Raw genomic sequence first — 14,203 nt, 5'->3', positions numbered from 1 at the left:
CTAAAAATACAAAAAATTAGCCAGGCGTGGTGGCGCATGCCTGTAATCCCAGCTACTCGGGAGGCTGAGATAGGAGAATTGCTTGAACCTGGCAGGCGGAGGTTGGGTGAGCCGAGATCGTGCCCATTGCACTCTAGCCTGGGCAACAAGAGCGAAACTCTGTCTCCAAAAAAAAAAAAAGAAAAGAAAAAAAGAAGACTTCCTATCTCCACCTGGGTCCCCAAGAGGTAAGAGGTATCTCCTTTTCTCCTGAGCCTAGGTCACCTCGCGGTCCCCCGAAGTTCCCCAGAAGGGGCTGCACAAGTCAGGACAAGAAGTCCAGGAAATGGGGGGTCGCCGATGACCACGCCCCGGGGCTCTGTTTGGGAACCCCCAAAATTTACTGAGGTGGAAAGATTGCGGGGTCATTGTGGGGTCAGGCTGAGGAGGCCGGGCCCAGCCCTATTCACGTGACCCGGTCCCAGGGAGAGGAGTTTGTTCACCCACCAGAGGGAACGCCCGACGCGAAAGCAGTGTAGCACCCTCCCTTCCCGGGGAGTCCTGGGCGTTGCTCTCCCACCCCGGCCGTGACGCAATCTCTCCGCGCCGGGGGCGGGACGCGCTTGACGCCATCTCCGGGCGCCCGGCTTGGGGGGGCGCTGGGTGTGGGGCGGCTCCGGGGCCGGGGATGGCGGCGGCCGCGGTTGCGGCGGCTCCGGGACGAGTGAGTGGATCCTGGGAAGCGCTGTGAAATGGGCTGGTGAGTGTCCCTGGAAGTGGTGGCCGCCGGGGCCAGGCAGGCCTGGGGTCGGTGCTCCGGAGGAAGTGGCCCTCAGGAGCCCGTTGCTCCGGCGGGCCGGGGCCCATGAACCGTGGACAGGCGGAGGGGAGAGGCCGCACCTAGACCCCCTCGCGCTTCTCTCTGGCCTGTCCTGGAAGGTGGCCTTAGGCCCCGGCGCCCCGGAGGCTGTGTGCCTGCGAGCCAAGGTGTCCGAGTCTGTGGGGGCGGGAAGGGCCCCCAGACAAGGAAGCGTCGCCTGCAGGGCCTCGCCCCTGCCCCCTTGGTGAAGGGTGGACCCCCTACTCTCTAAACGCAGAATTCCCAATTTCGAGCCCTACCCTTGTTGGATCAAGGATTGCGGGACCACTGGGAGCCATAACCGTAGTCTCTGACAAGCTTCTCCCTTTCTGTCGGGCGCACCTCTCGCCCGCAGAGAATTTGGGTCTCCAGCTGGGTTCAGCCCCTTGATTCCGACCCAAGCGTGATGAGGAGCTTGGTTCCGGGCTCTGCTAGCAGCGTTGGCAACTCTCCTGAACAGCCTGTTAGCTCGGTTGGGGTCACAAGCTGCGTTTTCCCTTTGAGATGCTCAGTGAGGTTCTCGAGAGGCGGAGGTTTCGGATTCTTAAGTGTGTTTTGCGTTGTGGGAACCTGGCGCACAGGCTTGGCTCTTTGTTGTCCTTTCTGCAGACCTTTTGCCTCTTTCGGTCCCTTTACTAGCCTGTGTTTGCTAACTTCTGGGTGACCTGGAGGCAGGTTTTCTTTAAAGTTTTCGTTACGGAAAGCAAGGATCATTTTGGGATTGAAGTGTGACCCCAGTTTCTGTTGGGAATGAAGAAGAAAGCAAGCTGCTTTTCAGTTACTAAAGCTGCTGGTGGAGAAAAGAGTCATTATTTATGCCACTGTGTAATAATATGTGTTTGTGGAATTAGGAATTTGTCTTCCCACTGTGTTTTCCTATCCTTCCACCTTTTGTGTACACCTGCACCTTGCCAATCTTAAGAGAGAAATGTTGCATTCGGTTTGGGTTGAGGCTTAGAGTGTTCTATAGGACTTGGACAGGATAGTCAGTTTCTCAGAGCACTCACTCATCTGTACTGCCTTCTCTGTTTTCAGAGGTTAAGGCTCCATTCTTTCTCGCTTTGCGTTTCTGGCAAGTGTAGATTCACATAGTGATGGTTTAGTGGTAGTTTTGTTTCACCAGTGTTAGCCAGCTGAGGACCAAGGCAATATTTTCAGTTTCTTTCATACCTGATTCAGCACTTGGTATACTGTCACTCAGAAAATTTTACATACACACACACATATGCTCATTTTTTTTTAACCCTGAAAATCTCTTAATAAGTCTTCTCCTTGAGTGACTCCCCCCTGACCTCTTTTTCTGCCCCAGAAACATAAATAATTGTTCTTTTTCATCTAGTGCTGCTTTTTTTCATTTAAATAACTCCACATTTATGTTTTCATAGGCCCAGAATAAAGGGGAAATCCATAGAGTTGATTTTTCCTGCTTCCCATTGTTCGTATGGGAACAGTGTTAAAGCTTCCATTTTTATTTGTGCGTTTATCTGAAATTTGGATTGGAGCAAATTTATCCTTTGGGGAACAGGCACAGGTAGATGTTAGGGAAATGATGTTACGGAAAACCAATGAAATTTGATACATGGAAATTTTTTTTCAGGGATGTCTTCTTACAAGTTGGAGCATTAGAGGTGTTTTTCTCTCTGTTCAACTGCCTGGGCACTCTGGGTAAATGTACTGTTTACCTGTGGAGAAGAAGATGAGGCAAGGACGTGTATACTCTAATGCTTTGGAATTACCTTTCATGGTGACCCTGGGGAGAATTAGAGGTCAGGCAGCCGCTTACTCCATTCCTGTTTCTATCTTCTAGGCTCCCGAGCCAGCCGGGAGGACACTTACTACAGCTGCTCAGAAGCACCACTGGAAACTCAGGTAATACCGGCACTTTGAATTCCTTGTTTCAGGAAAATATCTGCGATGTCACAGTGGAAAAACAGAACAGAATGTAATATAGAAAGCTCTTTTCAGATCCAAAGAACTGGAACCTGGTTGGAAGAAATAGGCAGCAAAGTTCATGTGCACTGAAGTGTTCAGACCAAAAAGTTGCTTTATAACAATGGACAAAAGCATTTGTGAAAGGTGACAATAAGAGAAAAGGGAAAGAGAACTTTCTTATGAATCATACAGATACGGGGAAAAAAACAGGCATGTTTAGAGGAATGGAACCAGAATTTCATGGAGTGGTGCCTGGAGCAGACCTACAGTGGAGAAGGAGCTATTGGTAAAAGAAAGCACAAAGAAAAAGAAAGGGAATGAATAGAGAAGGCAAATTGAAGGTGATCATTGAGAAGAAAAGAAGCCTTTTGAGACTAGGGAACCGGAAGTGTATGTAAGGTCAGAAGAATTTAGAATTTTGTTGTTCTTTGGTGAAGAGGAGAAACAAGTTGACAGCAAACTAGTTTAATCACTTTCACTATATAGAGGCTGAGTTAAAATGTATTATTTCATGGGTCAAAGATGTTAATTTTCATAACCTGGTTAGGGAGCAAAGTCTTTAAAAAAAAAACAAACACAAGCAGACCTGAGGGTTTTGGCACCTAGGTCCTTGAGGTACTGATGAGATGAGGCAAAGGAGGAAGAGAGTTTTTAGCCAGGCTTGGGATAGCAGTAGGTGAGATCATAACCCAAATTAGGCTACAGAAAGGAAGCAAGGATGAGGTCATATGTTCAGGAAAGAAGGTGGCACATTCATGTTTGGTAGCAAAAGGAGAAACTTAAGAAAAAGAGCCAGCAGGAGGCTGGGCGCTGTGGCTCACACCCGTAATCCCAGCACTTTGGGAGGCTGAGGTGGGCGGATCACCCAAGGGCAGGCGTTCGACACTAGCCTGGCCAACATGGTGAAACCCCATCTCTACTAAAAATACAAAGTTAGCCAGGTGTGGTGGTGCATGCCTGTAGTCCCAGCTACTTGGGAGGCTGAGGCAGGAGAATTGCTTGAACCCGGGAGGCGAGGTTGCAGTGAGCTGAGATTGCACCATGTACTGTGGCCAGGGCAACAAGAGCAAAACTCCATGTGTTTACAAAAAAAAAAAAAAAAAGCAAAAGAGCCAGCAGGAAAGACCATGTGTTCAAAGCCCCCTTTGGGAAGAAGGCAGAAAAGAGACAAGGTGCTTATGAGACACATGACTAACCGTGAAGCTGTTGGTCTCCCTGGGCTTGTGGAGCCCACAGGTTATTTGTGCATTGGTGAATGCTTGTCCCTGTAGCTCTTTGTGCCTTGTGATTTCCCCGACTGTTTCTCTCATGTCCCAGGCTGGATGAGTTGGGGGTAGCTTCCTTGTCTGCCCCTTTCTCTTTCCTCCTTATTTTCTAACAGTCCCCTTTGTTACATCTTCCTCCATGGCACAGTTCTTTCTATTTCCTTTGTCTTGGCTCATCCCTAGGTTACTTTTCTTTGCCTCTGATTTGTTCCCTAATAGATGTGGGCGCCCCAGCCAGAAGCAGAGAGGGGTACAGGGAAGCTACAGAGAAGCCCCTTCTGATGCCCCAGGGAGCAAGTCGACTCCTTCCAGGCTCCAGGAACACCACAAAGCAATATGAAACCTGTTCATGAAAGGAGTCAGGAATGCCTTCCACCAAAGAAACGAGACCTCCCCGTGACCAGCGAGGATATGGGGAGAACTACCAGCTGCTCCACTAACCACACACCCTCCAGTGATGCTTCTGAATGGTCCCGAGGGGTTGTGGTGGCTGGGCAGAGCCAGGCAGGAGCCAGAGTCAGCCTGGGGGGTGATGGAGCTGAGGCCATCACCGGTCTGACAGTGGACCAGTATGGCATGCTGTATAAGGTGGCTGTGCCGCCTGCCACCTTTTCACCAACTGGCCTCCCATCTGTGGTGAATATGAGTCCCTTGCCCCCAACGTTTAATGTAGCGTCTTCACTAATTCAACATCCAGGCATCCACTATCCTCCAATCCACTATGCTCAGCTCCCATCCACCTCGCTGCAGTTCATTGGGTCTCCTTATAGCCTTCCCTATGCTGTGCCACCTAATTTCCTACCGAGTCCCCTCCTATCTCCTTCTGCCAACCTTGCCACCTCTCACCTTCCACACTTTGTGCCATATGCCTCACTTCTGGCTGAAGGAGCCACTCCTCCCCCACAGGCTCCCTCCCCGGCCCACTCATTTAACAAAGCTCCCTCTGCCACCTCCCCATCTGGGCAATTGCCACATCATTCAAGTACTCAGCCGCTGGACCTTGCTCCAGGTCGGATGCCCATTTATTATCAGATGTCCAGGCTACCTGCTGGGTATACTTTGCATGAAACCCCTCCAGCAGGTGCCAGCCCAGTTCTTACCCCTCAGGAGAGCCAGTCTGCTCTGGAAGCAGCTGCTGCAAATGGAGGACAGAGACCACGAGAGCGAAATTTAGTAAGACGGGAAAGTGAAGCCCTTGACTCCCCCAACAGCAAGGGTGAAGGCCAGGGACTGGTGCCAGTGGTAGAATGTGTGGTGGATGGACAGTTGTTTTCAGGTTCTCAGACTCCACGGGTAGAGGTAGCAGCACCAGCACACCGGGGGACCCCGGACACTGACCTTGAGGTCCAGCGGGTGGTTGGCGCTTTAGCTTCTCAGGACTATCGTGTGGTGGCAGCTCAGAGGAAGGAGGAACCCAGCCCCCTCAACCTATCCCATCATACCCCCGACCATCAGGGTGAGGGGCGAGGGTCAGCCAGGAACCCTGCAGAGCTGGCAGAGAAAAGTCAGGCCCGTGGGTTCTACCCTCAGTCCCATCAGGAACCAGTAAAACATAGACCTTTACCCAAAGCAATGGTTGTAGCCAATGGCAACCTGGTGCCCACTGGAACTGACTCAGGCCTGCTGCCTGTGGGCTCGGAGATCCTGGTAGCATCAAGTCTGGATGTGCAGGCCAGAGCCACCTTCCCAGACAAGGAGCCAACGCCGCCCCCCATTACCTCCTCCCACTTGCCTTCCCATTTCATGAAAGGCGCCATCATCCAGCTGGCTACGGGAGAGCTGAAGCGGGTGGAGGACCTCCAGACCCAGGATTTTGTGCGCAGTGCCGAAGTGAGCGGGGGGCTGAAGATTGACTCTAGCACGGTCGTGGACATTCAGGAGAGCCAATGGCCTGGATTTGTCATGCTGCATTTTGTGGTTGGTGAGCAGCAGAGCAAAGTGAGCATCGAAGTGCCCCCCGAGCACCCCTTCTTTGTATATGGCCAGGGTTGGTCCTCTTGCAGCCCTGGGCGGACGACACAACTCTTCTCTCTGCCCTGCCATCGGCTACAGGTGGGAGATGTCTGCATCTCTATCAGTTTACAGAGCTTGAACAGTAACTCAGTTTCTCAGGCCAGCTGTGCTCCCCCAAGCCAGCTGGGTCCCCCCCGAGAAAGGCCTGAGAGGACGGTCTTGGGATCCAGAGAGCTATGTGACAGTGAGGGGAAGAGCCAGCCGGCAGGAGAGGGCTCCCGTGTGGTAGAGCCTTCCCAGCCTGAGTCCGGTGCTCAGGCCTGCTGGCCAGCCCCGAGCTTCCAAAGATACAGCATGCAAGGGGAGGAGGCACGGGCTGCACTGCTCCGTCCCTCTTTCATTCCACAGGAGGTAAAGCTGTCCATTGAAGGGCGTTCCAATGCGGGAAAATGAACCTCTTCCCCAGACCAGGACTGGGGCTTTACCCCAGAGCCTCGCCTCGCCGCCGTGAGCAGGCAGAGGATTTGCACACGCCGAGCAGGGAATGGCTTTCTTGGCAGTGAGATTTGGGGGAAAGGGGAGGCATGAAGTCAGCCTCCCAAGGCAGGATCTGTTGCTCATTACCCCATGGCGTCCTTTCAGGACAACCCCAGAGGGTGTTGTGATGGGGAGCAGCAGGCCTGGGGCAAGGAAGGAAGGGGGTGCACACAGGAGAAGAAACATTCCAAAATCAGGGCCTCCCTGTTCTTTCCTCCCCATCCCTAGCTCCTGCAAGAGAAAGTCCAGGCTTTGGGAGCAGATGGCAGAGGGAGGGAGTAAAGAAAGAGCCAAAAATGATGATCCACAGCTTATAGTAGCAGTTAAACTGTCAGAAGTTTTTTTTCTTTTTTGTGGTAGAAGGGCAGGAGGCCCCAAGGTTGGAAATAAGAGGGTTCCCACCCAGAACCCTTCTTGTGAGAGATGCGCACTTTAAAGGGTGATTTTGTTCCAGATGTCTTTGGCTGGGTGTGTGGGGGAGGAGCACTCTCATCTGCAGGACTCTGCTTGATCCTCTGCTTCATAGCCCTTCCCCATCTCTCCTCACCATTCTGCCTACAAGGCTTCTAGCAGCACGGGGGCCCGGAGGGAGAGCCCCTTCAGGATTCAGAGTGAAGTACTACCTTGCCAGGGACTCAGTCAGGGGACTTTGGGAGAAAGACTTGATAGCCAGGCTGACTGGGTTCTAGGCAGGCCCTCTGGAAAGGTAGCTCACCTAACAAAGCTCCTCCAACTCAGCATGCCAGACCCACTTTGAAATCTCACAGAATCTTGCTGGTAATGGTGACTTTAGAAAGAACTAGTAGACCCTTTTTCCCAGGCACCGACCCCCCACCTTTGTCTGTGTTGTGCTGTGCCCAAGTGCCTGCGCCACCCCCACCCTCCTGCTGCCCTGACCGCTGCATGGTGTCGTGACCTGGGCCTCATTTGTAGCTGCACTGCCTTTCCTTGTCTGCAAAGTTGGTTTTGTCCACTCTGACCAAGACCTCTAGTTTTTGGTGGGTAGGGGGTCTCTCTGGTTTCCCCTTCAGCTATAATCTCTATTTTTAAAATCTCAAAATCATGTCCCCTCCACTTCCACTGCCAAACAGCTTGGTGAAGAAACAAGAAGGGAACTATGCCCTGGGCCAGGGCGAATGCGTGGCTGGGCAGTGCCCATCATGGCATTTTCACACGTCCCATATGCCCCTCCCGTCTTATTCCACTGCTTCTCCCAGCATTCTGGTGCCTCCAAGCCATCCCCTCCCACCACCAGCTCTAAGATTCTAGGATAGTCTTGATAACATTTCAATACCTGAATAGATGTCATTTTGTGGTGGTATATTCCTCTGCAAAAAGTATTTTCAATCTTGGTTGCATTGGCACCCCCCTTACCCCCCACCAATGTCTTAATCCCACATTTTCTTCACAACTTTTAGCATCAGCTCAGACCGTGGGGTTCCACTGGGTATTGGGAATTAGGCTCCCCCACTAGCTTTCAGGTGGGTAAGTTTTTTTGTTTGTTTTTTGGGGGTCTTTAGACTCTTGAAGGCAACTCAGGGTATTGTCCACGCAGCTCTCTGGTTAGACTTCTCCCAGGCTATGATCCTGGCATGTCCTTTATAAGGTATACTTGGATTGGCCGAGACCTGGCCTGGCATCAGGAGTCCAAACCTCTGAGGTCTGATCTCTGCTCTGTCAAGGACTTTCGGCAAGTCTCGTGACCTCTGGCTCTTTCACTTCCTCCCCACCTGCCAAATGGGGATAAATAATCTTACCTACCTCCTTGGGGGAGGGGAAGTTCTGAGAATGGAGTCATTCTTAGTGTTCAGGTGCTAAAGGTTGTTCTCCTGGGGGAACAGAGTGACTGAAACTGGCTTGTTTGCTACAAGCCCTACCCTCCACTCTTTCATTCCTTGAAAGCAGTTTTCCTGGTCAGTCAGCTTTTGGGGGTCCATCAAAGGAAGTTGCTGACCTGACCGTGAGTGCTTCAGTATCTGGTTTGTGTCAGAACCAGACACCAACTTTGTACTGCATTTGGGATCATGTCTTTCCCCTTCTCTGTCCCCCATTCTCTGAATGCTGCTTTCTCTGGCTTGTTTCCTACAGTGGGGGCCTGTAGGGTTGAGTCTTGAGGAATCCCCTCAAATGAGGAGAAGGCCTTGGGAGAAGGCCTCATCTCTGGCTGTTTCATGAGCAACTCATTCCTAGAGTTCATTGTTTGCATGGGTTTCTCACAAGCGTCCTTCCTCATAGGAAGGCTCATCAACTGAATTTAGTGACATGTACACAGTAGATGCTCAAGCAGTGTCTGCAAGGACACAAGCTGAGCTTTCTCCTTATGGGGCAAACCTATGTCTAACCAGATACAGACCAATTAGTTTAGATCAAATCACCTTCCACTTGGGCTACTTGTGACTTTCCAACCTGGTAACTTCCACTGAATTCTGGAAAGAGAAATTCTTGAGGACCCTGGCAAGTTGGGCCCTGACCTTTCTGTTGCTGTCTCTTGCTGGTGAAGCAATACCAGCAGTTCCTGTAATACCACAATATCGTTCCATGCATATATACCATATTAATACTTGATTTTGCTGAGCTGCAAAGGTATCTGTCATAAAATATGGTCCCCAGGAAAAGAATCTCTGTGCTCTAAATCTCGGTCAGAGCTGTGGCCTCCCCCTTGCCTTTAACCTCTAGTTTAGTCTTTTCCTCCAGGCATGAAAAATATGACTAACCTGTGGTGTGTCCATTCTTCCTTATAGGAATTTCCTGAGTTTGCAGGAGACATGAGAGCAGTTTTTAGAGAGTATTTTAGTGGGAAGTCACCAACTTTTTAAGAATGAGCAGTTGACAAGGGCCAGAGCCTGTCCCTTGTCAGCAGTAGGACATTTCCAGCTCTTAGGAATAGAAAGGAGGACTGCTGACTGTCTGGCGCTGTATAAAAATGTGTATACCAATTTGGGAATAGGGGAACCCAGTCATGGATGGATAATAAGCCAAGTCTTGAATCATTCCTATCAAGATTAGTATACATGAGGAAGAGGTGGCATGGGGGGAAGGGGCTCTGGGAGTTCAGAGCTGAGTACTTGTACCTGAGGGGAGGGCCCCCAGCCAATCTGGGCTGATCCTTCTGTATTCTTGGTCTCAGTTGGTCATAACACCAAGGGCTTTGCCCTGCGCTGCTTTGCCACTGCTGCTGTCTGCTCACTGTCCTGCCTGCTGTCCTCTACAGCTCCCTATCCTTCCATGTCTTTGGCCATGTAGATTAAGTGTAGGCGTCCGGTTCATTCTTACCTGTGTTAGGCCATGTTATTTTATAGCGAAGTCATGTTCAATAGGGATGGTATGAAATGCTGCTGGTGGGCTGGTAAATCCAAAGGGATAAGGCTTCAGTGCTGTTGGGAGCCCTTTGGCTCCAAATGTCTATCTTGAGGGAGAAACAAGCAGGTTTCTACTAGTGGTGTCTTCTGTTGTATTAACTTCTTTCCTTTGTGGTATCTTGTATCCTGTTTTAAAAACTAAATGAAGGGAACCACATTAGGGCCCATGCCAGCATCCCAGTGAAGTTCGTCCAGCTCCAGTTAGGTGGATTCTGGAGTTCGGAGAGGGTTTAAAGTTTGGCTGAAATAGCACCTCAAGTGGGGTTTAGTTTTAGTTTTACCTGCGGGCATCATGGGCGATTTAGGGGGAAGCACAGGATGGTGGTGTGGTTTAAACCTGCAGCAAGCAGGCATATTGAAGAGTTGAGTGATCACGCTGGAGATGAAGGGTTGGACATGGATTGACTGGGAAAAGGCCTGGGTCCATTGGAGTAAAGATAACCTAGTCGATTGAATTGGCCATGGGAAGTTAGGTCACAGTCTTATAAACAAAGTAAATAGGACAGAGACTAAGTTTTAGGGAGACATCTTGGCCTCCTAGGCTAAGTTTACTAAACCACACTGAAGCTATAGTACCTTCCAGATGGGCAAAAGTGTACACTACAGTTGAGGAGCTGAACCTTATTAGGTTGGATGTCGATCAGGAACCTGTTTGCCCTTTGCTGGGAAGCCTTCACTCTCCAGCTTTCCTGGGGTAGGGAAGGTCTCCCACATTATGCAATAATAAAATAAGCATCTGGGTCTTTGCAGCTGTCAGTTGCTCTTTCAACTCTAGGATCCATCTTTGGACCAGAAGCCTGGTCTGTGCCTAGGATGACACTGGCCCCAGAGATGCTAGAGTCGACTGCACTCTCTCCTTAGCTGCAGACTATGCACAGTGCCTGGGGCGGAAGGAGGAGAGGTGTTGCGGTTTGCCCTGCTGCCTCCCCAGCAGGAACAATAGTCATAAATGCACTTTTCACACTAAAGGTTTCTTTATTAGTTCTCCAGTTAAACCTAGATCCCTCCCTGGTAGATTGCGAACTCAAAAGTTTTGTGATCCCAAAGCCATTCCACTGCAAATGCCCAGCAGTGAAGATGGCCTCAAATTGGGTTCCTGCCTGCAGTGTGTGTGGCAGCAGCCCATGTGCCTTTACCTGTTGTCAAACTTGCAAGCATTTATTTGTCTTTATGACTGTCATGGGGACTGAGGTTCTTCAGAGAAAGAGTGTGAGCTGATGACACAGTGGTTTTACACCCACCCCCTGGGCAGGGAGTTTGCACGTAGTTGTGAGCTGTGAGTGGTTAGTGCATTGCTGGTATTGCTGAAGGCAGGGTTGATCCCTCACTTGACTGATACTTGCATTCAAGAGAATCTAGATTGTGTTGGGGAGGGACTGACTGTACTCATGGCTAACTTAAAGTATTAAAACAAGGCTGTCCCCTACAACCTTCTTAGTCACACAGGATCCCTGTAGCCAAAACAGTATATGATCCAGCTGCAGAGAGCAGACTGCTCTCAGCTTGCACAGCACCTTAGGCGAGGGAAGAATATACGGATAGGGAATGGGGTGGAGAAAGGATGGGAATGTTGTCATCCAGGTGGCTTTAGGGTCCTAAGGAGTGGAGAAGGATGGCACTGGGGAGGTCTGGATGGATCTGTGTAGGAGTTCCCTGTAGATAAATTACTGATCCCCCATCTACTATCCCCAGTATGTAATGGCTGAATTAATATGTAATCAACTGCATTGTATCTAAAGCCTTAGAACTAGTCAGGTGCTCCCTCCACCCAATACCATTTCTTACCCTCTAATCCTACCTGATCTTTAACAAAGCATTAATAATTCTAAGGATAATCTCTATTTTGTTGTGCTTTTTTGTAACTGTTTTAAATAAATCAATTTGTACTGTATATTTGTACTTTTGTGAGATCCTTTTTGCTGTTTTACCATTTTAAGTCTCTGTACTTGGCTACACACAGATTGTATTTTTATTGTTAATGCTCTTCTTATGGATACCTGCATTTAACTTGTGGACTATGTAAACACAATATCTATCAATATCTATATATCTATATATCTATCTATATAAACTACTAGCTTTTCCTTTTGGTGTTTGCGCCTTCTTCCTATCCCAGCCTTAGATGGTGGCCATGGGGTGGGGGATAGAAACCTTTGTGGGAGCAGTTGTAATGGAACACAAATGGTGGCTATATTTGTGCGGTGAGCTCAAGGGAGATGGCATGAGCTTGTCCTCAAGCATGGTCTTTCCCCTCTGTTGGTGTGGATTTGAGAGACCCGGAAGTCTACCTGAAGACTTAGATTCTAGTGGAATCACAAGGATCTGTAGGTGCCTTCGCTGCTGGCCTTCTCCCCAATTCTTTACTCAGGAATACTGCCAGAAATTGCTGGAATAAGTCAGCCCCAATCATAGCTACTGCCTAAAATTTAGAAAGCTTGCCACTAGTAATGGCATTTATGGAACACTTATTATGGGCTACAAAATATCCTAAGTGCTTTGTATGTACGGACAAGCTTTTTTTGCTAGTATTATTTCCATTTTGTGGATGGGGAAGCCAAGACATAGAGGTTAAGTAACCTCCCCAAAGTTACACAGCTAGTAAGTGGCAGGGCACTTCTGAACCCAGAGGTGCAGCTCTTGAGTTTGTATGAATTCAGAGTTTCTTGTGAAGACTGAGATCATCTATGTAAAGCGCTTAGAATCATCTGTGGCACATAGTGAAGACTCAGTCATTTTAAAGCATCCCAAGTAGGACTCCAGTATGGAGCTCTGAGAGAAAGGCATTTGGGTCAATTAAGTAAATTAAATAGTTTTTGTGTTTTTTTGTTGTTGTTGTTGTTTTTTTTTTTTAGATAGAGTCTCACTGTGTTGACAGGCTGGAGTGCAGTGGCACAATCTCAGCTCACTGCAACTTCCACCTCCTGGGTTCAAGTGATTCTCGTCTTCGGCCTCCCGAGTAGCTGGGATTGATTACAAGCACGCCAACTAAGTATTTTCTTTTAAATGTATTTTTCAAAACAAATATTTTAGCCTGCTTGGTGAAAGTACCTTAGTTTGTTAGCTGGGTGTGGTGGTGCACACCTATAGTCCCAGCTACTTGGGAGGCTGAGGCAGGGGGATCACTTGAGTCCAGGAGTTAGAGGTTATGGTGAGCTATGATCTTGTCACTGTACTCCAGCCTAGGTGACAGAGTGATATCCTTTCTCAAAAAAGCAAACTCCAGGCAGGGTTCAGTAGCTCACACCTGTAATCCCAGCACTTTGGGAGGCCAAGGCAGGGGATCACCTGAGGTCAGGAGTTCAAGACCAGCCTGGCCAACATGGCGAAACCCTGTCTCTACTAAAAATACAAAAAGTAGCCGGGTGTGGTGGCATGTGTCTGTAATACCAGCTACTCGGGAGGCTGAGGCAGGAGAATTGCTTGAACTCGGGAGGCAGGGGTTGCAGTGAGCCAAGATCACGTCATTACACTCCAGCCTGGGCAACAGAGCGAGACTCCGTCTCAAAAAACAAACAAAAAACAAAACCCCTAGTTTGGTGGGGGTCAGTTGACACTGTTAAACAGCCTTGGACCTATGGAGGTCAGAGAGGAATCCAAGTTTCCCTGTTAAGATATTGGAAGAAGTCCGCATTCCTGGCATAGTTATTTTTCTGGCTACAATTTAACTAGGGCACTTCCTTCTGGACCTCAAGATCTATAATTATCTAAACTGAACACAACCTTTGGTGCAGGCTAGGAAGGTTCTGTGCCTGTTCTGTACCATCACAGAAACTTTTTAGAAATGACCTCAGCTCTTGTCTCCTCCATGGTTTGGCAGTCATACAACCTGCCAGAGTAATCATTTTGCCCTAGCCTTAACCACTATTGACCTGAGCTCTCTTACCACCTTAATTCTGGATTTTCTTCAGTGAGCTTATTTTCCTACCTTGCCTCTGGTGAACAAATAAAACACAAATAAAATGCAAACATGAGTTTCTTGGTGCTGTGCACCTTAATATTGCAGCTATTTCTATGAGCCTATTCCTAGATGCAGCTGACTACTGTCTAGAATTGTAAATGTTCGACAATATTGCTGGGAAAAGTTGCACACCTAGTTGAAGGTATTGCATAGTCTTTAGAAAACACCAGTTATGAGAAGAGACTTCTTCTGAGTTTGGAAAAGGTAAGCTAGGTTTAAACAGCCCTTGGGACCACAGGTATCTTCATTATGGTTGTGGGAATAATCATCACAGTCAACATCGGTTCTTTCTTCGGTGTCATGCTAATTCCTCGGCAACTTGTAAAGGCCCAAATAAGGACCTCTGCTTGGACAGCCTAAG

General features: G+C 49.0%; 2 protein-coding genes across 2 annotated transcripts in view; both read left to right on the top strand.

The window, feature by feature from the left end:
- Nucleotides 1-610: 610 nt before the first annotated feature.
- IST1 (IST1 factor associated with ESCRT-III) overlaps nt 611-14,203 on the top strand; it is an 82,214-nt gene continuing 68,621 nt past the window's right edge. The window contains exons 1-2 of the mRNA XM_063796309.1: nt 611-739; nt 2,646-2,707. The gene's annotated coding sequence lies outside the window, so the exon portion shown is untranslated. The remainder of the gene's footprint in view (nt 740-2,645; nt 2,708-14,203) is intronic.
- On the top strand, nt 662-11,968 carry ATXN1L (ataxin 1 like). The gene is made up of 3 exons (XM_016930135.4): nt 662-739; nt 2,646-2,707; nt 4,255-11,968. Exon 3 carries the CDS (start codon nt 4,372-4,374, stop codon nt 6,439-6,441), a length of 2,070 nt encoding a protein of 689 aa, XP_016785624.1. The 5' UTR covers nt 662-739; nt 2,646-2,707; nt 4,255-4,371; the 3' UTR covers nt 6,442-11,968.

The sequence above is a fragment of the Pan troglodytes genome, chromosome 18, assembly GCF_028858775.2.
Source record: "Pan troglodytes isolate AG18354 chromosome 18, NHGRI_mPanTro3-v2.0_pri, whole genome shotgun sequence".
In the NCBI taxonomy this organism is placed as follows: Eukaryota; Metazoa; Chordata; class Mammalia; order Primates; family Hominidae; genus Pan; species Pan troglodytes.
This window is presented reverse-complemented; position numbering and strand designations above follow the sequence as displayed.

Excerpts from the sequence above, each read along its gene's own strand:
- ATXN1L (XM_016930135.4), top strand. The coding sequence starts at position 4,372 with ATGAAACCTGTTCATGAAAGGAGTCAGGAATGCCTTCCACCAAAGAAA.